The 24,533-nt window shown below is 56.2% G+C and overlaps 1 protein-coding gene across 9 annotated transcripts in view; it reads left to right on the forward strand.

Moving 5' to 3' along the window:
- The window catches only part of Cacna2d2 (calcium voltage-gated channel auxiliary subunit alpha2delta 2), a 130,526-nt gene extending 106,278 nt beyond the window's left edge, over window positions 1-24,248 (forward strand). For 2 of the 9 annotated variants that reach the window (XM_040739812.1, XM_040739818.1), the window contains exons 5-39: window positions 7-51; window positions 3,390-3,531; window positions 6,343-6,474; window positions 6,598-6,655; window positions 7,333-7,383; window positions 7,514-7,613; window positions 7,750-7,908; window positions 8,145-8,252; window positions 8,351-8,429; window positions 8,907-8,956; window positions 9,132-9,221; window positions 9,396-9,467; window positions 9,672-9,746; window positions 11,366-11,440; window positions 11,521-11,592; window positions 11,667-11,738; window positions 11,845-11,906; window positions 12,644-12,720; window positions 14,207-14,227; window positions 17,058-17,118; window positions 18,988-19,085; window positions 19,301-19,391; window positions 19,509-19,571; window positions 19,736-19,839; window positions 20,037-20,135; window positions 20,225-20,313; window positions 20,506-20,556; window positions 20,755-20,826; window positions 20,927-21,079; window positions 21,225-21,277; window positions 21,370-21,425; window positions 21,580-21,706; window positions 21,832-21,941; window positions 22,039-22,127; window positions 22,212-24,248. In XM_040739812.1, coding sequence (XP_040595746.1) covers window positions 7-51; window positions 3,390-3,531; window positions 6,343-6,474; window positions 6,598-6,655; window positions 7,333-7,383; window positions 7,514-7,613; window positions 7,750-7,908; window positions 8,145-8,252; window positions 8,351-8,429; window positions 8,907-8,956; window positions 9,132-9,221; window positions 9,396-9,467; window positions 9,672-9,746; window positions 11,366-11,440; window positions 11,521-11,592; window positions 11,667-11,738; window positions 11,845-11,906; window positions 12,644-12,720; window positions 14,207-14,227; window positions 17,058-17,118; window positions 18,988-19,085; window positions 19,301-19,391; window positions 19,509-19,571; window positions 19,736-19,839; window positions 20,037-20,135; window positions 20,225-20,313; window positions 20,506-20,556; window positions 20,755-20,826; window positions 20,927-21,079; window positions 21,225-21,277; window positions 21,370-21,425; window positions 21,580-21,706; window positions 21,832-21,941; window positions 22,039-22,127; window positions 22,212-22,355 — 3,000 coding nt within the window. In that variant the 3' untranslated portion in view covers window positions 22,356-24,248. The remainder of the gene's footprint in view (window positions 1-6; window positions 52-3,389; window positions 3,532-6,342; window positions 6,475-6,597; window positions 6,656-7,332; window positions 7,384-7,513; window positions 7,614-7,749; window positions 7,909-8,144; window positions 8,253-8,350; window positions 8,430-8,906; window positions 8,957-9,131; window positions 9,222-9,395; window positions 9,468-9,671; window positions 9,747-11,365; window positions 11,441-11,520; window positions 11,593-11,666; window positions 11,739-11,844; window positions 11,907-12,643; window positions 12,721-14,206; window positions 14,228-17,057; window positions 17,119-18,987; window positions 19,086-19,300; window positions 19,392-19,508; window positions 19,572-19,735; window positions 19,840-20,036; window positions 20,136-20,224; window positions 20,314-20,505; window positions 20,557-20,754; window positions 20,827-20,926; window positions 21,080-21,224; window positions 21,278-21,369; window positions 21,426-21,579; window positions 21,707-21,831; window positions 21,942-22,038; window positions 22,128-22,211) is intronic. The other 7 variants (XM_040739814.1, XM_040739813.1, XM_040739815.1 and 4 more) reach the window with 7 other exon arrangements.
- Window positions 24,249-24,533: the final 285 nt, after the last annotated feature.

Here is a 24,533-nt window from a genome sequence, read left to right on the forward strand (position 1 = left end):
CACCAGGAGGAAGACATCATGTACTATGACGCCAAGGCTGACGCCGAACTGGTAAGTGCCCCAAGTGCCCCACCTATTCCGTACAGGACAGGAAGCTGTCAGAGGCACCCCCTCCTCTGGGTCACAGTGTTCTCAGCTGTAAAATGGGTATGAAGACAGTACTCACCATTCTGAACTCAACTGTTCTGTGTTGTGGTGGGTCAGTGTCCCACCTTCCACAACTCCCTAGAGGTCCTTGGCCCTCCAGGGCTGTGACTTCATTGCCACTCTGGGCTAAGCTTCCCTGCACAATGTGGAACAGGCTGGATCTCCCTCCCCGGGCGGGGTGGTAAGGTGTTGGACATCAGGACAGTTCAGTCCCAGCATGAGGGGCTCTCTGAACACCACAGGCATATAGGGGATAGGGAGTAGTCCAGAGGCCCTTCCTGGAGGCATGTGGGAGTGAGATATAGCGACATCTAGGCCCCTCCCCAGGACAGTGGAGGCTCCCTTCCCTGCGATTCAGAGAACTTAACATAGGGCTGTGTAGAAGGCCCAAGGCCTGGCATCACCATCAGCGCTTAGCCCTGCATTGCTTGGTGGCCTCAGACACAGAGGCAGGTGAGCTCCTACATCTGTTTTCCAATGAGCCTAGACTCAACCATGATAATCTCCCAGAAGTGGTAACACCGGGCCTGTGCCATTCTGTCCCCAGATCTCATGAGCTTAAGTCTGCTTGGGCTGGCTTGTAAGGTAGTGAGGTTCCCGTCACGAAAGGGCTCAGCGAGGATGGCCATGGAGTAAGAAAAGGCTACCGAGAAAAACAAGAGTGTCTGTGGGTTCGAGCACTTGGGAGTAGATAGTGTTCAGTGAGCTTATCAATGTCTGACTCCAAAGCACAGTGGTTGAACCCAACTGTATACAGAGGTGGCACAGAGATATGGTGTCTAGTACTGACTGTCCAGCATTCCCTTTTTGGTCCTGTAGGTCTGGAGGCTTTCCTGGCCCGAGCAGACGTAGCCCATGACATCAGGAGGTGGGAGGGCTACAGAGGATACCCGTGCAGGAGGCCACAGTGCCAGGTTGGCCTAGGAAACCTTAGGGAGGGCAGGGGGCCGACAAGGCGGGGGTGGGCTCAAGCAGGTGCGCTTCCCCTTGGCTGAGCTCCGTGGCTCCCGGAGAAGTTGCTAAAATTAAAGCTGGAATCTGAAATTCAAATGAAGAGCGAACCTTTAATTAGACCCTGAATCTAATTCCTTACCCCCCTCGGCAGCGGGCTGTAATTTTAGCAATCAGTGCATTAAATATAAAGCAGGAGACTGCAGTTGCCCACTGCACCGAGCTCCTGGGCAGGGGCTGCCACTGAGAGGCTCCCTGGACAGTCTTGTGCCCAAATCCTGACCAAAACACTGTGCCCTGCTCCCAGCAGACCCCAACCCTGGCTCCAAATGCCTGACTCGGCCCCACCCCCACCCCCAGCCCTTACAGGGGGATCGGAACTTCCCAGTAAGGAAGCGGCTGCTCTGGGCCGGGGGTGCTAGGGCCAGTGAGGCCAGACGCCCCCAGGCCCGGTATAAATAACAGCACACACTCACCAAGTCCCTGCTTGTTGTGTTGCTTTGTTTTGTTTTGTTTTGTTTTTTAATCTTTGCCAGAGGTACAGTTAGAGATCTTTCTAGACCATTTACTTTTAAATTACCAGCCAGAAGGTGGGGGTAAGGGGAGAGAAGGAAGGGAAAGTTCGCCAGCTGAGAGCTTATCAGAATGGAATCCAAATGTCACATTAGTTGGGAAAGTTGGAAGATTAAATTTTCCAGCGCCCTTCATCTGCCGCTGACATTTGGGGGGCTTTCTTCTCCCACACCTCTCTCTCTCCAAGTAGAGTGTACGTGGCATATGCCTCCCAGCCCGCTGACTCCCTACTCCAGCCTATATGCTCACCTGCTGCCGACTCTGGCTTTAGCCAGCACATTTTAGGGGCTTCCCAAAGTGGGCAGGAAGGACAATAGCCTGAATTTTGTTCTCCAAAGCCTCCCCTGGAAAGAAGGGAAGGGGAGTGTGTCGGGGCACTCCAGAGCTGTGCCCTAGGATATGGCCTGCTGAAAGGAACCAGCCTGGGCCGTATGAGGTTGGAACACAGTAAGAGGGGTATGTCTGGGCCCCAGGGAGCAGCAGAGGAGCTGCTCTGGAAACCCATTGTGAAGAGAGGATGGAGGGAGCCTGGGCTGAGCATAGTCCAAAGGGTCTTGGTGGGGTGCAGGAGTGTGTGGAGCAGCCCCCATGTCTCCCTTGCCTTCCTGCCTGGCTTTTATTCTCCCCCATGCTCCCCACCATCTTCCTTCCCTGTTTCCACACCTGCACTGGAGCCTGCTCCCCCATGGGTTGCATCAACTGTGTCGCTACAGCCCCACTCCTGCCAACCCGCGGTAGTAGGCGGTGGAGGGGGGTTGCACAGCGCATGCCCAGCCTGCCTGGCCAAGAGATACCATAATTGGCACCTGTCAGACGGCTGCAGCTCGTTTTAGAAAATCAACGGGGGTCTTCACAGCCCTGCTGCTAGCAGGCATGGTGGACCCTCCCTCTGTAGGTCACCTGGTCTCTGTGCTAGCCCCCACTCAGCTCTAGAGCCACCCTGCTCCAGGGGATGGTGCCCCAGATGGGGCTAGGGTTGCCTTGTTCTCTCCTCTCCTCTCTCTCTCTCTCTCTCTCCCTCTCTCCCTCTCTCTCTCTGTCTCTCTCTCTCCCTCTCCCTCTCCCTCTCCCTCCCTCCTCCTCTCTCTCTCTCCCCTTCCTCTCTCTCTGTCTCTGTCTGTCTCTGTCTCTCTGTCTCTGTCTCTGTCTCTCTCTCTCTCTCTCTCTCTCTCTCTCCCTCCCTCCTCCTCTCTCTCTCTCCCCTTCCTCTCTCTCTGTCTCTGTCTGTCTCTGTCTCTCTGTCTCTCTGTCTCTGTCTCTCTCTCTCTCTCTGGTACCAAGGAACCTGTATGCCAGGAATGGGTGGGACTCAGTGGGGAGTATGGGGTGCAGAGCCTCGCTGTAATTGCACAAGGCGTGTCCTTGGAAGTAGACATCTGCAGCCTACTCCTAACTGGCTCTACCGATTGCCTCCTTTGCTGACAGTTGCTTTTCAAGGTTGTGGAGAAGGGGTCATTTTGGCTTTGGCTCTAGTTGGGGTTTGGCAAATGAATGGTGGATGTGGTGGGCAAGGACAGGTAAATCCACAAACCTTCTGGGTGAGGGGTCCACTGCTATGCCCATGTTTTCCCATGTCTCTCCCTCTGTCTTGTCTCTGCAATAACCTCTGTCTTTAAGATGACCCTATCTCCTGGACTCCAGCCCTTCCCATGCTTACCTGCAAGCCTAACCTACTCACCATTTTCCAGCCCTGACATGGGTGGGGTTGCTTTCTGCAGGATGACCCTGAGGGTGAAGACATGGAGAGGGGATCCAAGACCAGTACGCTAAGGCTGGACTTCATGGAGGACCCAAACTTCAAGAACAAAGTCAACTATTCATACACAGCTGTTCAGATCCCCACGGACATCTACAAAGGCTGTGAGTGTGAGATGGGCGGGGATAACCCTTCCCCCTACACTGGGGGGGGGGAGTAAGCCCACTTCCCAAGCATTCCCGGGACCCTGAGATGGAAGGCTGGTGCCACCTACCTCCAGTCAGCCCCTGCACTCAAGGTCATACATGTTCATCATACATGTTCATTTCTCTGACTAACCCACATACAGGCCTTCAGTCACTCACAAGAGCTTGAAACAGCCTCTTACCTTTGCTGGTGTGGGCTCAAGCCTGTGTGTCTGTAAATCTCACACATACACACACATACACCTGCTTCTCACGCTGGGCTGAACTCCTCAAAGCAGTTCCTAGCCACCCTTGTCCTTCTCTGACTCGACGAGGAGGGCCTGGGGAACCTAGCGTAAGATGGACACAGATTAAAGACAGCCAACCACCAGCCATAAACAACACACTGTTTAACACACTTGGCTCTGTGGCACACAGCTCAGAGTGGGAACTTGTTTCCAGCCCGGAACAGCCAGAGCGTGTGGTGAGGCAGGACCAGGAACATGTAGTTGGGATTCCAAGCCCCAGGGAAGGGGCAGCTTTGCACAATGGGGAAACGAGGTCACTGTAGCTTCAGTCTGTTGCTGGAGTCCTCATCCAATGTTCGGCTCTCCGCATCTTCCCCTACACCACTCCAATGTCCTCCAGCAGTAGACTGAAAGCCCGAAAGCCCTGGTTCTAACGCAGATATCTGAGCCTCAGAATCCCCTGAGCTGGGAGCCCGGGGCCCGGGGAGCTCAGGGCAAGGGAGGCAGAGCTGCTGTACAGGTTCAGAAAGCAGGGATTCCCGGGGTCTCCCAGGAAGCCACTGCCACCCACAGCATCAGCCAAGTCTCCTGGGTGACCTCAGGTTGGGTGGGGGGAAATGTTCCCCCACCACCAGGCTGCCCGGAGACCACCTGCTTGAGCCAGTCGAGGGGCACTATCACAAGCAGGCACGCTAATTAAAACAGGAGCCACACAGCCCTCCCCAGTCACCCCTCGCTACCCACACAAATTACATTTTATATGTTTTTTATTTACTGTGTCACTTTTAATTAAATCTGTAATCGCCTGCCTGAGGGGGCATGGTCCCCGTTTCCCAACACAGTGTGATCTGAGAGCGTGGGCACGTGGGTGTGGTGCAGGGGTGTGTGCATGTAGGGGAATTCGCATCGGTGTGTCCTGCAGGTGTGTACACGTGGTCACAGACATCTGCAGGGACAGCCCACCTGGAGCAGGGGTCACCCCTCTGCTGGCAGCCTGGGGGACTTGGAAGTTTCTCAGACAGAAAGACTGGGGTCGGGTGGCAGGCAGGCGTTCTGGCAGACTCACAAGACAAATGGCATTGCGTGAAACATTTGGGGACCTCACTTCATTTCTCCTTAAAAAGAAAAATAGAAAGTGTTCAACTCACTAGGCTTCTAAATCAGAAACAGGACCATAGCACAGCGTTCAATAGGCAGAGCCAATGATAGAAATAGGTTTTGTGTTCATATTGTGGTCAGTTAAGGGGAACCACAGAGACGAAGGGGGGGATAAAAGCCAAGGAGCTAGATGACAGGGGGACAAAGCAGAGCCCATGCACACAAGGGAAGGGGCGGTGGGGTGGGCGAGGGCGTGGCAGGCCCCTGGCAGGGCCACCAGCAGAGACTTTGGAGGCTGTGGAGCACAGCTCATCTGCTCTGAGGGAATCAAAGCCCGAGAGAACCTTCTCTGGCTGCCACTTGAGATCTCTGATAGGGATCGTGGAGAGTATAGTGGCAGGGCTCCCCCTGGGAAAACAGAAGGGAACTAGGAAGCAATACTGAAGTCAGAGGCCTGTCAGAAGCAGGTGTCACACTCCTGGTTTTTTTCTGTTCAGGGACTGGTACGGTGTATGCATAAAAACATGTGCCCCACACACACATCAGGTAGACTTAAGGACAACCTGAGTTATGGGACAGGAATGCCACCCAGGTTAGTTAAAAGGATAGAGAGCAGCCTTACTCTGTGAGGGTGTGGAGGGCTGTGCCTGGCAGGAGGGGGGAGTCACTCATGTGCAACTGTAGGGGTTAGGCAATGGAAGGTATGGGTAGCTAACTGATGGTAGCTTATGAGATCTCCTGTGTGCCCCTTGCCCACGGCAGCAATCGTGTTGCTTGGGTAGTTGGTTTGGGAATAAGGGCTAGGGTTCCTACATGTGGCTGGAAGCACAGAGATTAGAGGGTGCAGGCTATATGGACATACACATGTGTGTGCAAGTGCACGTGCCTGTGTTGGAATAGGATCCTGGCCCCACCCCTGCCCCTCCACAGCCCCCACCTCTGCCCCTGCCTGCTCCTGGCCCCAGTTGATTAATCATGAAGCTGAGTGGCTTCCAGCTTATCAGGTACCTTAATAGCTGAATAATTCCAGCCCCATCAGCAGGCCCTTAATTGCTTTCTTGTGGCTGCAGCCTGGAGTGCATGCTGAGTGGGTGAGCTCCCTGGGGACCAGCCTCAGGCTCCAGGCAGCATGCTGGATGGGGGCCCAGCTCACAGCTCCCTGCCACCCAGGTGGCCCTTCTGCACGGGCCACAAGTCACATCAGCCCTGCTTGCTCATTGAGGCCTGGTTGAGGAGTAGGCTGAGAGGCTCCTTTGATGATTTGGAAGAGGGAGAACAAGAAAATCTTCTTGGGGGAGCTGGTGTGACCCCGAGTGAGATCCTGGAAAATCAAACAAAGTCTGGGCAGACCAAAAGCAAGGGAGGCCATTGAGGGTGTGACAGAGGTGGGTTTAGCAGGGCTCGACCTAGAGCTCCCCACCCCAGCCTTCTGCCTGCCCCCCAGCCACCGTCATCCTCAACGAACTTAACTGGACAGAGGCCCTGGAGAATGTCTTCATCGAGAACCGTAGGCAAGACCCTACACTTTTGTGGCAGGTCTTCGGCAGTGCCACGGGAGTCACCCGCTATTATCCAGGTAGGTGCCAGCCTGTGTCCTTGGCCCACCCAGCATCCACCTTGCTCCACCTCTAAGCCCACCCCTCCTGAGGTGCTCCAGTCAGGCCCTCCCACCAGGTTCCTTCACCCTGTCTTTCCACAGCCACACCATGGCGAGCCCCCAAGAAGATCGACCTGTATGACGTCCGAAGACGACCCTGGTGAGTGTGCAAGCAGAGGCTGAAGGGAGAGACCCCTTCAGCTCCCCATCTCTCGCCTGCTCCCCTCCCTCTCATGTCCAGACCTCCGAGCAGGGCGCAGCCAGCTCTATCCAATTTTCATTTCACACATCGCTGCCACTGGAAAATGGATCCCATCACCCAGGCAGGCCGCCCAGCTGCCTCTGCCCCACACATTCCGTCCACTACCCAGCCCCCCTCCCCAGAACTGAGAAATCAGACCAGTAAGGATGTTCCCAATGGTGGACATAGCCGCTGCCAAGTTAGCCAGCCCCACCCTATTCTTTGGTCCCCAGACACCCCTCCCCTCTGCTGTACCCCTCTCCCCTACACCATGACCTCCCCTCCCTCCTCCAGCCATATGGAGCCAGACTCCTCGGGGCCTCTACCTGGGGCAGAGGACACAAGCCACTGAGGCACTCTGCCCCTCTGTGGATCACCTGCCCCTACACCTCTTGTTTACTTAACAAGGGACTTAATCCCTCATGTCAGGAGAAGGGACTGTCTTTTTTATAGAGCATGGTCTGCCCAGTGCACTGACCCACTCTGACCCATGTAGTGCATGTCCAATGGAAGTACATGGACCGATACGTGGGTAGAGGAAGGATGAAGCCACTGGTCCCAGGGTGCTGTCCCTAACTGAATCTTCTCACTGGCAGGTATATACAAGGGGCCTCGTCACCCAAGGACATGGTCATCATCGTGGATGTGTGAGTGAGCACTGTAGGCTGGCGGGCCTGGGACGGGGCCAGGGCTGGATTCTGCTGCCTGGGAACATTACGAGGGAAGGGCAGGAGAAAGCCAGAGCACACGCATACGTAGCTCCCGCCTGGTTTCCAGGAGTGGCAGTGTGAGCGGCCTGACGCTGAAGCTGATGAAGACATCTGTCTGTGAGATGCTGGACACACTCTCTGACGACGACTATGTGAATGTGGCCTCAGTGAGTGCCCAGGTGGCAGGCAGGCTGGGAACTAATCACCCCCATCCAACTTGTTCCCATGACAACCATCAGCCTTGTGCAACAGCTGTCCACTGTGGCCAGCCTGAAGCCACTCACCACCCCACTGTCCCCACAGTTCAACGAGAAGGCGCAGCCTGTGTCCTGCTTCACACACCTGGTGCAGGCCAATGTGCGTAACAAGAAGGTGTTCAAGGAAGCTGTGCAGGGCATGGTGGCCAAGGGCACCACAGGCTACAAGGCCGGCTTTGAGTATGCCTTTGACCAGCTGCAGAACGTGAGCCCCACGGATGGGCAGATGGGTGACCAGGGGTGGGCAAAGGACCAGGCTTAGTGATGGGAAGATAAAGATGGATGGCCTTGTTAACACTAAACATGCAACTTAGACAGATAGCCTGCCTGCTGTGAGGGAGGAGGGCCCGAGGGCTAGGCTTACCTACCAGAGGAGGGAGGCCCTACCCCGGACCTGTGAGAGACCAAGGCCTGCCTGACTCTGTGTTCACCCTTGACTAGTCCAACATCACTCGGGCTAACTGCAATAAGATGATCATGATGTTCACGGACGGGGGCGAGGATCGCGTGCAGGACGTTTTTGAGAAGTACAATTGGCCCAACCGGACGGTGAGGCTCAACCCTGGTGGGTAGCTGCCCTGAACTGAGCTCCGGCCAGGAGAGGGCTGTCCTCAGTGGCCGCAGCGATAACCTCATTGCTCCGACAGGTGCGCGTGTTCACGTTCTCCGTAGGCCAGCATAACTATGACGTCACACCCCTGCAGTGGATGGCCTGCACTAACAAAGGTACCTCATTGGATTTCACTGCAGGGCATCTGCCTGCCATGTCCGTCCATATGTCCAGCTGTTTGTTCACTCACTGTCTGTCTGTCCTTCCATACAGATGGCCGTCCATTGCTTTGTCTGTTTGGTGGGCTGTCTTACTTGTCTATCTGACAAAGCATGTTTCTGCCCATCTGGCTGTATGTCCATCTGTCCAACTTTTCTGCCCCTCCATCTGTTCGCTGATCAATCCATCTCTCTGTGCATTTGGGTAAACTCTGAATGTTACGGATGTCCCAGAACGAGGCTCCTTGCTGCACTCCATCTCTGTTAACCATCCCCATCTCTGCTGCTTCCTTAGACCCCTACGTGTCAATGAGCACAAAGGAGTTTGGGGGGAGTCACCATGCGCAGAGGGCTGAAGATATACCCTAGGGGGCAGTGCCCCCTGTGCTGTGGGTCCTGCTGTGCCAGCCAAGCCCACCTCTCCTCCCTTTACAGGTTACTATTTTGAGATCCCTTCCATCGGAGCCATCCGCATCAACACACAGGTGAGCTCGTGGGGGACGCTGCCCCTCCCAGTCCTTGGCTTCCCTCCGGTTGCTGCTGAGTGCCTTCCACTGCCATGGACTGACAGCGACCCCTGGTGGCTGCTGTGGCACATGGCAGCAGATGAGAGAAAGTAAGTTGGAAAGGACATTTAGTACCTTTCCTCTCCGTACCCAGGAATACCTAGATGTGTTGGGCAGGCCCATGGTACTGGCAGGCAAAGAAGCCAAGCAGGTCCAATGGACAAACGTGTATGAAGATGCACTGGTAAGGCCTTTGGGCAAAGAAAGGGGACTGGAGGCCTTCCCTCAGGGACCCTTATTGGTGTTGACCAAGTAAAGGAAAATGACAAGTTGACCTATGCCTGAGCCCCTTCTCTGAACACTCAGAGTGGGGACAGAACTGGCCCCAGGAGACCGCATCTTCCTCCTCTCCCTTCAGGGGCTGGGGTTGGTGGTAACAGGGACTCTCCCTGTATTCAACCTGACACAGGATGGCCCTGGGGAAAAGAAGGTGAGGTGCCCAGTGGGCTATCTGGGGGAGGGATTGGCGTGCCTTTAGCGGATCTGGGGATGGGTGTGGGATAGGACATCCTACAAACTGGGCAGAGCAGCTGCCTGTGTCAGCAGCATGAAGACTTTAGTATAAGGCCTGGGCCAGGGGCTTCCACCATGAACTTGACTCATTATAGCGTACCCACCCTTCCTTTGTGTCCAGAACCAGCTAATCCTGGGTGTGATGGGCATCGATGTGGCCCTGAATGACATCAAAAGACTGACTCCCAACTACACCGTAAGTGTTGGCCTGCCCCACAACTCTGCACCTCTTCCCATGGTGATACAAGCCAGACTCAGCAGAAGAGATCCAGGGACTGAAGGGCCCTCACAGGGGCCTCTGGATTCAGAGAACCAAAAATACTTCCCAGGGGGGATGGTCCAAAGCTGGCACCAGCGAGCTTCACGTGAAAGACTAGGCTGTGACTGTTTCAGGCAGGTCTTCCTTGACCTAAACGTCCATTTCCCCTGCTAACATTGTATTGTGAAAGCAGCTGCAGACAAATCATAGACACATGAGCATAGCTATGGCCCATGCCGTTTAATTTCATTTTTGTTTGGTTAGCTTTTTGAGACAGGATCCCTCTATGTTGTCCTGACTATCCTGGAACTCACTATGTAGACCAGGCTGACCTTGATCTCACAGAGCTCTGTCTATCTCTGCTAGCAAGGGCTAGGATTAAAGGCGTGCACCACCATGTCTAGTTTTATTTGTAGACACTGACATTTGAATTGTATGTTACTGTCACATCATAAAAGAGACTAATTATTTTGATTTTTAAAAAATTCGGTGTGTATGAATGTTATGCCTGTGTGTGTGTGTGTGTGTGTGCACCACGTGTGTGCCTGGTACTGTGTCATCCAGAAGAGGACACTGGATCTCCTGGAACTAGAGTTACAGATATCTGTGAGCTGTCGTGTGGGTGCTTGGAATCAAAGCCAGGTCTCAAGATGAGCAATCAATGCTCTTACCTGATGAGCCATCTCTCCAGTCCCTTCTTCTCATTTTTTTTTATTTAAAAACATAAAGCCTGGCTGGGTGGTGGTAATGGTGGTGGCAGTGGCAGCGGTGACACACGCCTTTAATCCCAGCACTCAGGAGAGAGAGGCTGGAGGATCTCTGTGAGTTCCAGGTCAGCCTGGTCTACAAGAGTGAGTTCCAGGATGGCCAGAACTCTTACACAGAGAAACTGTGTCTCAGAAAAAAAATTTGCGGCTCACATCCAAATTATTGCAACAGGTGACGAGCCAAATTCAGCCTTTCCCAGAAGTGTGCTGGGTGATGGGTACTGGGAGCAGAGGGAAGTCTTCCAGACAAAAGCTTGAAGCCAAAGGCAGAAGCTGGAGCCAGAGAAGGGATGGGTTGGCAGTTTGGCTATAGAACTTAGGTCTCAGCTATGGAAGCAAGGAAAAGTGAGAAATGTATGACAACTTTAAGCCCGAACCGTGTGAAACCCTTACTGGACCTGAGAGATCCCACAGAGGCAAAGGCTGGCCCCTGGGTCCGGCTCCCTCCCACCTGCCTTCCACCATGCTGCAGGATTCCCAAGACACTGAAACGGGGCTAGAAAAACAGTCGGTCAAGAGGGCCAGGTGGTACAAAAGCCGCCACCTCGTGGGCCTCAGGCAGGTGCAGGGGTGGGGCTGGCTGGTACCCCCATGGGAAGTGAAGAGAGCCTGTCTACAGGGTTAGTCAGTCTTGGTGGGGGCTGCTGTATGAGGGGCACCCAGCCTGGCTTCAGAGGCAGAGGCAGACTTAGGGCCATATGGCAGGAGGGGGGCTTTGACCAAAGGAACGGCTCATAGTGTAAGACACCCCCATGCAGCCCTCTGAGCCCCCCAATCTGTGTCTCACAGCTTGGCGCTAACGGCTATGTGTTCGCTATTGACCTGAACGGCTACGTGTTGCTACACCCCAATCTCAAGCCCCAGGTACGCCAGGTGGGTGGCCTTGGAGGGTAAGTAAACCCTCCAAGATGAGGACTCCTGATTTCCTGTCTGGCTCCCTGCAGACTACCAACTTCCGGGAGCCTGTGACCCTGGACTTCCTGGACGCAGAGCTGGAAGATGAGAACAAGGAGGAGGTGAGGTGAAGGCATGGGGGGGGGGAGGGGTGGCTGGCACGGGAGCCGGGGGCTCACAGGTTGGGCCCTTGCAGATCCGTCGCAGCATGATTGACGGCAACAAGGGCCACAAGCAGATCAGAACATTGGTCAAGTCCCTGGATGAGGTATGAAGGCGCAGGACGGGCAAGTAGGGCATCAGGATGGGCACCCATCCCCACCCACCCACCCTAGCCTGCTCACCCAAGAGCCTGACACAGCCTCCTCTCCCAGAGGTACATAGATGAGGTGATTCGGAACTACACCTGGGTGCCTATAAGGAGCACCAATTACAGGTAAGTGAGCCGGAGCTGGGCAGACAGGGGAGAGCAAGAGTGACCCCGCCCGAAGTCTAAACCCAGCTGCTTCTCCCTCTTGCACCCTGCCCTTACTATTTATTTACCCTGAGACGTTTGCCCCCCCACCCCGGGCCTCCCCCGGCTCATGTGGAGCAAGCAGCAGGTCCTGGAAGAATGGGACTGAGGATAGGACAATGCCCCGAAATCCCCCAACCTGGGGAGTCTCCTGGGTACCACACTCCAGGGATCATCTCAGCACTCTCCCTGACTGCTCCCGATCAGCATCACAGCCTCAGAGCTAGTCCTGACCCTGGGGACCAAGCGCTATAGGCGCAAGCTCATGCCCCTCACAGCTGCTCCCTGGTCCGTCCTGAAACACCAGGGGCATTGTCACACCCCAGGACCAGCCCATGCTGCCTTCAGGCTCTGATGTAGTCCATGTCTACCCCTCAAAAGCTCCCTGTTGGTCGGGAGACAGTGGGGCAGGCGGGTGCTGAGGTGGGGAGTAGGGTGGGAATCACTTTGAGGCTAGTCATTTCAAGGCCTCCAGGGTGGTTTGGAGAGGAGAAGGCTTAAGCCTCCAAGGTGCTGACTTCTAGGCTATGCAGTTGTGCAGGGGAGTTGTGGCTGCCCCTGCTCGGGCCTCTCTGGCTCCAAGGCCCTAGGAAGGAAGTGTTAGTGTGGCCCACCTCTCCTCATCGGTGACCTGTGCTCTCTCCTCCCCTCCTCCCCAGCCTGGGGCTGGTGCTCCCACCCTACAGCACCTTCTACCTCCAAGCCAACCTCAGCGACCAGATCCTGCAGGTCAAGTGTAAGTGGCCTGGCCCCTGCCTGCGCCCTGCACCTCTGCCACTGCCCCTGCACCCTTGGCCGGCCCCAGGCAGCATAGCCAGCCGCACTTGCTGGCAAGACAGCCCCTCCTGCCGAGTCTGCCCAGCCTCAGGCGTGCCCATGGGCTGGGAAACCAGCCTTCAAAAGTCTATGGAAATTTGCATGCTTGCCTTTTCTCAGATTTGGTTCTAGACCATTCTCTCATGGTTTCCGCTGAGGATTGTTTTTGGTTTTTCCTATCCCGTGTCCTCCCTTCTTAGCCTGCCTGCCCTGAACACTCCTGGGGGCTACACTCCTGGAAGGCACTCCCGCCCCGCCCTTTTCTTCTGCTCTCCTTCCCGTTCCTCCTGTGGTGCCACCTCTGTCCCGAGGTCTCCTGTCCTCTGTTCCTCCCCTGCCCACCCTCCCCTCCTCCTTCAGGTCCCATTCTCCCACCATCTTTGTCCTAACCCTTCCCTCTTCTGCTCAGTCCTCCGTTTCTCTCTCGCTTCCCCCATCCCTTCCTCTCCCCAACCCAGAACCCCTACCCTCCCTCTCTGCCTTGTCTGTCTTCTTCCTTCCCGTCCTCTTTCCTCCCTCACTCCTGGTCACGCCCTCCTCCCCCTCCTCCCCCTCCTCTCCCTCCTCCTTCTCTCACCCCTACACTCCATCTCTCTCTCCCTGCCTCTCTCCCATCCCCCTCCTCGGCTCTCCCCCTCCTCCCCTCCTCCCCTCCTCCCCCTCCTCCCCTCCCTCTCTCACCCCTACACTCCATCTCTCTCTCCCTGCCTCTCTCCTGTCTCCCTCCTCCCCCTCCTCCCCCTCCCCCTCCCTCTCTCACCCCTACACTCCATCTCTCTCTCCCTGCCTCTCTCCCGTCCCCCTCCTCGGCTCTCCCACTCATCCCCCTCCTCCCCTCCTCCCCTCCTCCCCCTCCTCCCCTCCCTCTCTCACCCCTACACTCCATCTCTCTCTCCTGTCTCCCTCCTCCTCCCCCTCCCCCTCCCTCCCCCTCCTCCCCTCCTCCCCCTACCCCCTCCTCCCTCTCTCACCCCTACACTCCATCTCTCTCTCCCTGCCTCTCTCCTGTCTCCCTCCTCGGCTCTCCCACTCCTCCGCCTGTGCTCCCCATGCATGCCTGCTCACCGTGGGCCTCTCTGGAAAGGCCTGGATCTCAGGTCTGGCCCTGCCTGCCCGATGCCAGAGGTCACTGGGAGGGAGGCTGGGGCTCCGGCCCCACCGGGCGCCCCCCACCTGCCTGGCCGACTGGGGCGCATCTCCTTTGAGTTTCTCGCTCTCTCTTTCTCTCTCATGTCGTTTTTTGCAAGAAGTTTCCTTTCGGTATGATGATGAGACACAATATTTTCATTCAAACAGCCATTGAATAAAATATTGTTTGTGCCCCTCCCCTTCCCCTCCCCCTTTTCGTTTGTTTTTGTGTTTGTGTTTTTGTTTTCCTCGCTTTCTCTCTTGGTGGACTGTCCCAGTGCCAATCAGCAAACTGAAGGGCAAGTATATTCAGAACCAGTGCACCCTCCTCTCCCCACCCCACCCGCCCTCACGCCCCTGCTTGCCCCCCTTCCTGCCCAGGACCAGCCACACCCCTGCCCTCCGGGGCCCCCTCCCAGCACCCCTTGGCTCCTCAATTCTTGCCTTTCCTGACACCCCTCTTAGAGCCAGCCGCCCCCTTCCGGGGCTGTCTGCAGAGTTCTCCAGCGTGTCCTGTGGGCCCAGACCCCTTTCTCCTGTTCCCCAGGCCCTTTGGGACCCCATGGGAAGCCCTTTGCCTCCCCATTTCTCTGCCCCTCCAAGACAACTCAACAGTGGGAACAGAGCTGGGTGCTCCGCCACCACCCATGCAGCCGGGCAGGGTGCTTGAGACGCTGTTCATAGGTCAGCCTTAGAAGGGGCTCACACGAGGCTGTGGGAGACGGGAGTCCCAGCTGGCGCCCTTTAATGGCACTCAGGCCTCTGGGTTCTGCTGTCATCCCAGAGCTCACGGTCCTCCCAGAAGAGAGGTGGCAAGACTCAGAAGCACTAGTGGGGGAGGGCACACAGGGGCCATAGGAGGACAAGGCTAACCAACCATCCTGGGTAACGGCTGTGTCCTGCTGTTCCCACCGCCTCGCTGTGAACCCTTGGGCTATCTCTGCTCTTGGGTGCTTGCTATTCCCAGGGAGGGTCTGTCGGTGTGGGAAAGCTATTCCCCTGGGGAAGTAAAGGCAGACTCAGGAACTGTAGGCTTCGCCAGGCATGGGGTGGATCTTCTCGATCCCAAGAGCCAACCAAAGCAGGGTAGTGACAAAGAGCAATAGATGATGAGCCACCAGGCCTTGTCACAGAACAGTAGGAGTTAGAGGGCGTGGCACAGGAAGATGTCTGCCATTAGTACACAGAGAGCTGCCTTCCCAGGGAACATTGGGCACGGAGAACCACATGGGGATGTCCCCCAAGCTGGAAGCAGAGGACTCTCTAAGAAACCTAGAGGACTTGTCTAGCCTAGTTCAACAAAGGGAATAAGCTGCCCTTGCTGGCCTGGGGGGGGCGGGGGGGGGTTGCATACCCAGTCCCACTGGCCTGAGTTGCCTTTTTCCCGTCTCTCACACCCCACATCTGACCCTAGAACTTCAAGGCCCTGGTAACCTTAGTGTAGTCTCCCTCTTTGTCCCTCCTCCATCCTTCTTCTTTCTCCTCCTTTCCCTCCCTCCTCCCTCCTCCCTCCCCTTTGGCTTGTGTCCAAACCCTGCCTCACAGTCCTATCAGAAAGGAACAGTCCAACCAGTGACTGCCCAGCCCCTCAAAGCACCCCAAGTTTCCTGTGTCCAGAACTTTGCAGTGCATCGTGGGAGTGTTTGGGAACAGTAGAAATCCCTCTTCTGGGATAACGAAAGCCCTGGGGTAAAGAGAGTTGGGGATGTGGGTGAGGATAGGACAGGGGAAGCCAAGTGTGGGGCACAGTCTACAGTCCCCGCATGCAAGAGGCTCAGGCAGGAGGATTTCCATGAATAGAGGCTAAGCAAGACCACAGAGACCATTTAAAAAGAACATGAATCACACTAGCCAAGGGCCCCCACAGATGCACATAACAGTCCTGGGGGAATATAGTGCAGATGCAACAGTGCCTTCCACTGCCTGGCATTTACCAAGTCCTGGGTTCAGTCCCCACCATCACACACACCAGATTCCAGCACTCTGAGGGTGTATGCATGAGAATCAGGAGTTCAAAGTCATCCTCAGCTATATAAGCAAGTTTTAGGCCAGCCTGGACTGCATGAGACCCTGTCTCAAAAAAAAAAAAAGCACACAGCAGAGTAACCCAGTCCAGCTTGGCAGAAAGAGAGGCCATAGTGGAACCCTACAAGCATATCCTCAGTCTGTGAGTACACTCCCATATAAAGACAAGCGTGTGCGCACACCCCGGGCATCCATGCCACACACATGCACAGCCCACAAGCCTAACGCACAGGCACAGCTGTTAGACCACCTACGCAGGCGCTCCCGGGAAGGGAGGAGGCCAGACCTTCCCCATGTGCCCGGTACCCCCAGCTGGGAAAGCAAGTGTGCAGAGTCCAACAGCATCCCTGTCTCACCACACAACGTGGAACAGTCCCTGCCCCCCCCCGGGTTCCCCTTCACCCAGCATCCTGCTCCAGGAAGGACACCCACCCTCAGACTCCACGATGCACTGCAGTGCCACCACCACCAGCTGTTCTCACCCGTCTCTGGTTGGACTGTCTGTGCCCGTGAGAAACCCCTTCGGTTTGGCCATGTTGATGCCTGACACAGAATAAAAGCAAGACCTACCAAAATGCAAGCAGTTGCGGCAGAGAGAGATAAAAATCCGCAGCCAAAAGCCTATTCCCTTCCTCGAAGCCTCTTTGGAGGCAAAGGAAGCTTGGCATGTGGTTTTTCCATTACGGATGTGATAAGAACAAGACTGGCGCCTCCCCCCAGACCATGCATATATATAGCAGTGTGTGTATATATATATGTGTGTGTGTGTGTGTCCGTGTATATGTGCTATACAGCGGTATGAAGCATATACAGCCACGCCAAGGGACTCACTGCCGACAGAGGACCAGGCCCGGGCAACATATTGGCTATAACTGCCCTTCTCCTGCGATGCTGTAGTGTCCACAGGCCCTACACCCTCCTCGCCCTCCCTTCTCTCTGGCTCAAACCTGAACGTGGAAGTGGCGGGTTTCCTCTTTGCTGGTGTCTTCCCCCTCCCTCAAGCCTCCTTGTCCCTACCTGTCCCTCCAGCCCCATCAGCTCTGAGCCCTCTGGCCTCCTGCCTCCCCAGCCCCCGCCGGATAACCCCCCCCGTTTCTGTTGCAGATTTTGAGTTCCTGCTCCCAAGCAGCTTTGAGTCTGAAGGACATGTTTTCATTGCTCCCAGGTAGCTTGCGTGTGGCCTTGCTAAGGCGTCCTCCCCTACCCTGACTGCCCTGGCCCCACCTCCTGCACTGCTGCCTGGAGCTCTGTGTGTCTATGTTCTGTGCGGTGCTGCTCCTAACCCTGTACATAGCCCGGTATGTGCGGCTGTGTGCATACCCAGGCCATGTAGCCGCACCAGACAGCAGTAACCAGTAGCCCACCGCCTATCCCCCACCAGGCCTGGAGCAGGCGGGCTTTGGGTTCTCTGCTACCTTCTGTGCCCTCCCGGGCAACCAGGAAGGAGCTCTTCCCTCCTTGGGCTGGCCTGTCCCCAGCACACGCTCGCTGGGCAGCTGCTGCTCTGGTTTGTGGTGCCCTGCCCATACTTCCACCTGACCCCACCCCCACTGTTGTCCTGTGTCAGTGTTTGTGTGGGTCTGAGGGCTGAGCCAGCCAGAGCCCCTGTGGGCAGTGCCAGCGGTGCCGATCCTAGCTGTGGTGACTCACTGAGGAGTGGGAAGGAGGGCACAGTCTGCGAGGAACTTCCTGGCAAGTGAGGGAGCAGGGCCCCAGAGCCAACCCTGGAGTTCACACGCAGTGTGAACAATGCATCCCAGTGTGTACACAATCTGCCTTGGACTGCATCTGAAGAGGCCATGGCCCATGATGCTAAAGCCCTGTCTTGTGACCCCGGCACCACACGGGGCTCTGGACACTCCTAGCCCTGTGTGTGTGCACCCACCAGTTTCGGACTCTGTAGATGTCTGTACTTGTGAGTTGTTGTGTCCATGTGCAAGAGGCCAGGGGTAAATGTGGGGTGGGCTGGATGCATTCATGGTTGGGAATGGACTGTGAGACATAACGTGCAGAAGCTGAGGGAAGAGATTTGTTTGTCATTTTTATAACTGGCTCAGGAGCGTGTATGAGTGAATGAAGTACCCCTCAGTGTGAACATACATGTCACCTGCGTGGTATATCTGATGCACAGCTGTGTGGGTGTCACAAGGTATGTTCATACAGAGGGTATACTTCACAAAGGCACTGCAGACCAGTGAATCAGTGGTGGCTGAGAATCTAGTCCCAAGTGCCCACACTACACAGCCTGGGGAAGTAGCTCTTTTTCGGAGTCTTTGTTTTTATTTTTGTTTTTTCGAGACAGGGTTTCTCTATGGCTTTGGAGGCTGTCCTGGAACTCGCTCTGTAGACCAGACTGGCTTCGAACTCGCAGAGATCCGCCTGCCTCTGCTTCCCAAGTACTGGGATTAAAGGCGTGGGCCACCAACGCCCAGCAGCACATTTTTTTAAACTACCCACAGAGTTGCTGTCATATAGGGCACTGGGAAGGACACATCAACCAGAAGGAGTAGCCAGTCCAAAGACCCACACAGTGCCACTGACTTCCCAACTGTGGCATGATGAAAATAGTGAGCCCCAGAATGCATTGCTCAAAGGCACAAGGCCGGGAAGAGGCAGGCTGAGGTCTTAGACAGACTGACAGTAGCAAGTGCTGGTACTCGACCCCGCCTCATGCCCATGGGATCCTTGTAAGGTGAATGAGGCAGCCACTGACACTGGCATTTCCTGAGGCCTCTTGGGTGCACCGTCTGGGTCCAGCCATACAGGTGAGATGGCAGTTTCTGCAGGGCCAAGACCAGGAAAGAGAAAGCCTACGAGGGTGGAGAACACAGACCCTCACCCTCTGTCCACTCTGCCTACCCTAAATATCCAGGCAGCCTACAGGCCCGTGGTGACCACTGCCTGTGAGAACACTCATGCCCTCCCCTCATCTGGACTTCTCAGGCAATGTCCAGGCCAACCTCTCAGGAAGTCTGGACACCTCTGCCCTGCACAGCTCCCCAAGCCCACTCTTCTTGTCCCTCCCCACCCCCAGAGAGTATTGCAAGGACCTGAATGCCTCAGACAACAACACTGAATTCCTGAAAAACTTCATTGAGCTCATGGAGAAAGTGACTCCAGACTCTAAGCAGTGTGAGTATATGGCGGGGCATCTGGATCTGGGCAGGGCCGGGGCTCAGGACATAGAGAGGGGAGGGAGGGGGCCATACCCACAGGAGCCTGGAGACAAGCAGGCAGGGTCTGGACCAGGGCATGGAGAAGGCTTCCAACAGAGCCCTGGAGACTGGCGGGAAGGAATGACAGGGAACTACAAAGGGACTTTCTTCCAACTTCTCCGTCTATTCCAGGCAATAACTTCCTTCTGCATAACTTGATTTTGGACACGGGCATTACACAGCAGTTAGTAGAACGTGTGTGGCGGGACCAAGATCTCAACACGTATGCACCACCACCCTGGCTGTGACTATGTGTGGCAGGAGGCTGGGGTTGACCCTCAGGCCCTGGCCTTGCATAACAGAAGGCAGGCCTGTGACCCCACCTCCCTGTCGCCCCCAGGTACAGCCTGCTAGCTGTATTTGCTGCCACGGATGGTGGCATCACACGTGTCTTCCCCAACAAGTAAGTGAACGACCCCACTCACCAACAACTTTCCCCGTCTGGGACCTTGCCGTTACTTCCCCACCCAGAAACCCCTGCACGGCTGAGACCATTGTACACCACAAGCTGCCTGTGATATACAGCTGTGCACCTGCTGAGAGCTCTGCCTGTCTTGGGTGCTCTAGGGCAGCTGAAGACTGGACAGAGAATCCCGAACCCTTCAATGCCAGCTTCTACCGCCGCAGCCTGGATAACCATGGTTATGTCTTCAAGCCCCCACACCAGGACTGTGAGTGTCTGTCCATGGTGCCCAGTTGCAGGTGGGAGGCCTCAGCTGAGGCCAGGGACGTTTGAAAGAAAGGCTATGCCAAACGCTGTGTGGGTACTGCAGCTTTGACTGGGCTGAACCCTGGGGTGGTAGGGCCCAGTCTGGAGCGGCCGGTATGGCCGGCCTTCACTCCTCACCGCTCCGCCCATCCACCCCAGCCCTGTTAAGACCACTGGAGCTGGAGAACGACACGGTGGGCGTCCTAGTCAGCACAGCCGTGGAGCTGAGTCTAGGTCGCCGCACTCTGAGGCCAGCAGGTGAGTGTTAAGACTGAGGTGGGGCAGAGGCAGCAGTCAGGAAGCCAGATAGGCCGGTGGTAGACAGTGTCCATTGCTCTCTCCCACAGTGGTAGGAGTCAAGCTTGACCTAGAGGCTTGGGCCGAAAAGTTCAAGGTGCTTGCCAGCAACCGTACCCATCAGGACCAACCTCAGAAGGTATTTCGGTAGGGGAAGGGGAGTAAGCCCAGCAGCGTCCTCTCTGGAGTCCCCAAGGACCCCTAACAAGCCTGCCACTCAGAATGGCCCCAGCACCTGTGGGAAGGAGGGGGTGCCTGCAGGACCAGCACATGAAGGGTCACAGAGACGAGGAAAACTGGCTGGCGCCTTACAGCCCCATTCTCTGCCCAGCAGTGCGGCCCCAGTAGCCACTGTGAGATGGACTGCGAGGTTAACAATGAGGTGCGTGTGCCCTGATTCTGTTCTGGACCCCAACTCCCTCACCCCTAGACTTCTTGCCCCCCCCCCCGTGACTCCTAGCCTGCCTTTGGATCTTGACGCCCCTGCCCTGACTTCACTCTGAACAACTGGACTACCAGAGCCTGAAGTAGTCTGGGGTTGGACCCCTCACCATATTTATCCCCCTTCCCAACCTCTTAGGACCTGCTCTGTGTCCTCATCGATGACGGAGGATTCCTGGTACTGTCAAATCAGAACCATCAGTGGGACCAGGTAAGCGTCGGGAAGAAAGTGTAAGGAAGGTATAGGTCAGAGCCTTCTAGGGTGTGGCACTGCCAGCCCTGTGACAATGGCTCCCTCCCTGGATCCCCAGGTTGGCAGGTTCTTCAGTGAGGTGGATGCCAACCTGATGTTGGCACTCTACAATAACTCCTTCTACACCCGGAAGGAATCCTACGACTATCAGGCAGCCTGCGCTCCCCAGCCTCCTGGCAACCTGGGTGCTGCACCCCGGGGTGTCTTTGTGGTGAGTTCCCACATATGCCTGGAGATGGGGAGTTGGGAGACCCACCCGCAGTGACCCCCTCCCCCACCTCTAACATTTGAGGGAGCTGGGGTTGACCTAGAGCCAGAGGCAACAGTAGAAGTCCGTGTTCCTCTCTCCCCTGCAGCCCACCATTGCAGACTTCCTTAACTTGGCCTGGTGGACCTCTGCTGCCGCCTGGTGAGTCCTGGAGGAATGGTGGCTTAGGTTGGCCGGTAAGGCTCGGCCTCAGCTGACCGCCAGTACTCGGTTCCCCGTACCCTATTCTACAGGTCCTTATTTCAGCAGCTACTCTACGGCCTCATCTACCACAGCTGGTTCCAGGCAGGTAGGTAGGGCTTGGGAGGCTCGGCCTCAAATCCACATCCCGGGTGGGAAGAGCCTCCCGCTTCACTGGGAGGGCGGGGCTTAGGGCTGAGCCAAGCTGAGGCCGACACCGTGTCAGGGTCTGTGGGCGGGGCTGAGGCGTCTGGGCCCCGCAGACCCGGCAGAAGCCGAGGGCAGCCCCGAGACGCGCGAGAGCAGCTGCGTCATGAAACAGACCCAGTACTACTTCGGCTCGGTGAACGCGTCCTATAACGCCATCATCGACTGCGGAAACTGCAGCAGGTACTTGTACGGCGAGGGGCGGGGCGGGGCGGAGGGTGTGGTCTGTCTGGAGGGGCGTGGTCGGGGGGCCGCGGCCCCGGGGTGGAGCGAACCTCCAAGGCCCCGCCCTCCGGTCGTCCCTGCAGACTGTTCCACGCGCAGAGACTGACCAACACCAACCTTCTGTTCGTGGTGGCGGAGAAGCCGCTGTGCAGCCAGTGCGAGGCGGGCCGGCTGCTGCAGAAGGAGACACACTGTATCCTGCCCCCGCCCTCCCCGCTGCCCACGCCCCTCCTTCCCTGTGCTCCCCTTCCACGTCGCTGCTGCGGCCTCCTCCTTGACTCCCCACCCATGCCCAGCGGACGGCCCGGAGCAGTGTGAGCTGGTCCAAAGACCGCGATACCGAAGGGGCCCCCACATCTGTTTTGACTACAACGCGACGGTGAGTCGGGGGAGCAGCACTGCTGACGTCTGCGACCCTGCGCTGGCTGGGGGCCGACCGCTTCCTTGTCTTCCTTCCCCGCAGGAAGATACCTCAGACTGTGGCCGCGGAGCCTCCTTCCCGCCGTCGCTGGGCGTCTTGGTTTCCCTGCAGCTACTGCTCCTCCTGGGCCTGCCGCCTCGGCCTCAGCCTCAAGTCCACTCCTTTGCTGCCTCTCGCCGCCTCTGAGCGACTCACACACACACACACACACACACACACACACACACACACACACACACCCCGCATACCCCCGCCTTGGCCTCCTACCGTTTCGCTCACCCTCCCACTCCCCCATCCCACATTCCCCATCCCACATTCCCCAGCCTAGCGCCTGGGCCACTCCCTCAGTGAAGGACCTGGGCCCCTCCCCCCAGAGCCTGTGCCTTGGGGCAGGGGAGCCCCAAAGTAGGGTGTCATGGTGTTTGGCACTCAAGATTTATCTCGTCCCTGAACTGTCCAAGTGCCCGCAGGCCCCGGACTCATCTCCTTGGGCTGGGACAGGGAGGCCATAAGTACTGGTGCCAAACCAGGCCTCCGCCGAGCAGCCCGCCTGGAGATTTCCTCTACGTAGGCAGCCCTGCCTCCGCTGGGTGCCTCTAACCTGACCCTTTGGTCCCACCCAAGCCCAAACTTACCTTCTCTGGGGAAAAAACGGAAGGAGGTGAGAGACAGATTCTGGGGCGCCCCCCATAGGTTCTGCTCCTTCCAGGCCGGCAACCACACACCCACACCCCAGCCTTGCAGGTGTCAGGACAGTCTCAAGTGACATCAGTTTAGACACACCCCATACACACCTGGACCCCCGAGAGCAGAAACGCGATTCCCACTAGACATACCCCAGAGGGAACACACACACACTATTGGGGGGCGACCCACAAAGCCTTATGCAGGGCAAGGCGTCAGTGAGAGGATAGGTCTGTCCATTCTATCTCTCACCTCTGCCTCTGCTCTGAGATGCAGCCCGGCTGGTCCCTTCTAAAGCTGAATGTCAAACAGTGCCAAACGCTGGGGGGAGGCCTCTTTGTTCCGTCCTTAGCCACCACCAGTGTCCCTCAAGTGCCCCTCACCCTGCCAGGTGCTCATTGAAACCATTTCTCACCAGTGTCAGGCCCCTAGTAGGACCACACATCACTGCCTGAACCCCTTTAGCAGAAGAACCCCTCCAGACACTGCTCTCTGCCTTGGCAGGGGTGACTTGATCTCTCCTGGCTGGGCCATCCCACCCCCAATCTGGCTCTTACACACTCAGGCCTAACCCCGTCTGTTCTACACACACACACACACACACACACACACACACACACTCCCCTCGGAGGCCAAATTGCCCCTCCCTTGCTGAACACACACATCTACCGTGCATATGTAAACTCTGCACACACAGAGGCTGGGCCTGGACACCTCTTCACACCATTCATTTGTCATTTCTCCCAAAGGCATCCTAACCTGGGGGCCAGTAGGGGACTGAGGGCTGGGGGGTGTAGCCATGAGGATCACGTGGACTGGGAGGAGGGGGGAGGGTGATGCATTAATTAATGGCTTCGTTAATTAATGTCACGTTGTTGTTGCTTTCTCAGTGTGTGTTTGGTCCATGCCCAGTGCTGATGACAGGGTGGGTGTCCATGATGTGTGCCCAGCCTGGGTGTCAGCTGTGTCCTGTGGGGGCGCGTGTGTAACTGTAGTGTAGTCAGGTGCTCAATGGAGAATATAAACAAAAAAGAAACAAACGTATACAGAAAAATAAATATCTATTTTAAGTTTAAAACAACAAAAAAACAGACGAAACAATGCCCACCAGATAGTTGTCCATCCCCCAGCTGGGTTCGAGCCTCTCATCACCCACCTGACCTGGCTGTCCTCTCACCTTGGGCTGAGGGACTTGGGGGCCATTTCCTTTTCTTTGCCCTTTTTTTTTTTTTTTGGTTGTTAATCTATTTTGTACAGACAAGTCGGAAAAACAACAGCGACAAAAAAGTCGAGAAACTTTGTAAAATATCGTGTGTGTGATTCCTTGTAAAATATTTTCAAATGGTTTATTACAGAAGATCAGTTATTAAATAATGTTCATATTTTCACTTCAAACAGTTTTCATACACTGTGTGGGCCCTGGGTTGACGACTGGGTAGCTATGGTGACAGGTGGTCATGACCTCTGAGTATCATCACCCTGCTCTGTCAGGAGGGGAAGCCAAGGTGGTCCTGTTTCTCAGAGGCCAGAGAGCATTATATGCTCCCCCCAGACTGAGTTTGTTTCATATCACAAGCCTCCAGGAAAGAAACTAAAGAGGAGGGGGCGAAACAGCACCTCCCAGGGCCTCAAGGCAAGGCCAGGCTCTGTCAGGCTGAGATCCATCCATGTGATCAGACC

Source organism: Mesocricetus auratus, unplaced genomic scaffold, assembly GCF_017639785.1.
Source record: "Mesocricetus auratus isolate SY011 unplaced genomic scaffold, BCM_Maur_2.0 Super-Scaffold_100691, whole genome shotgun sequence".
Taxonomy (NCBI): domain Eukaryota; kingdom Metazoa; phylum Chordata; class Mammalia; order Rodentia; family Cricetidae; genus Mesocricetus; species Mesocricetus auratus.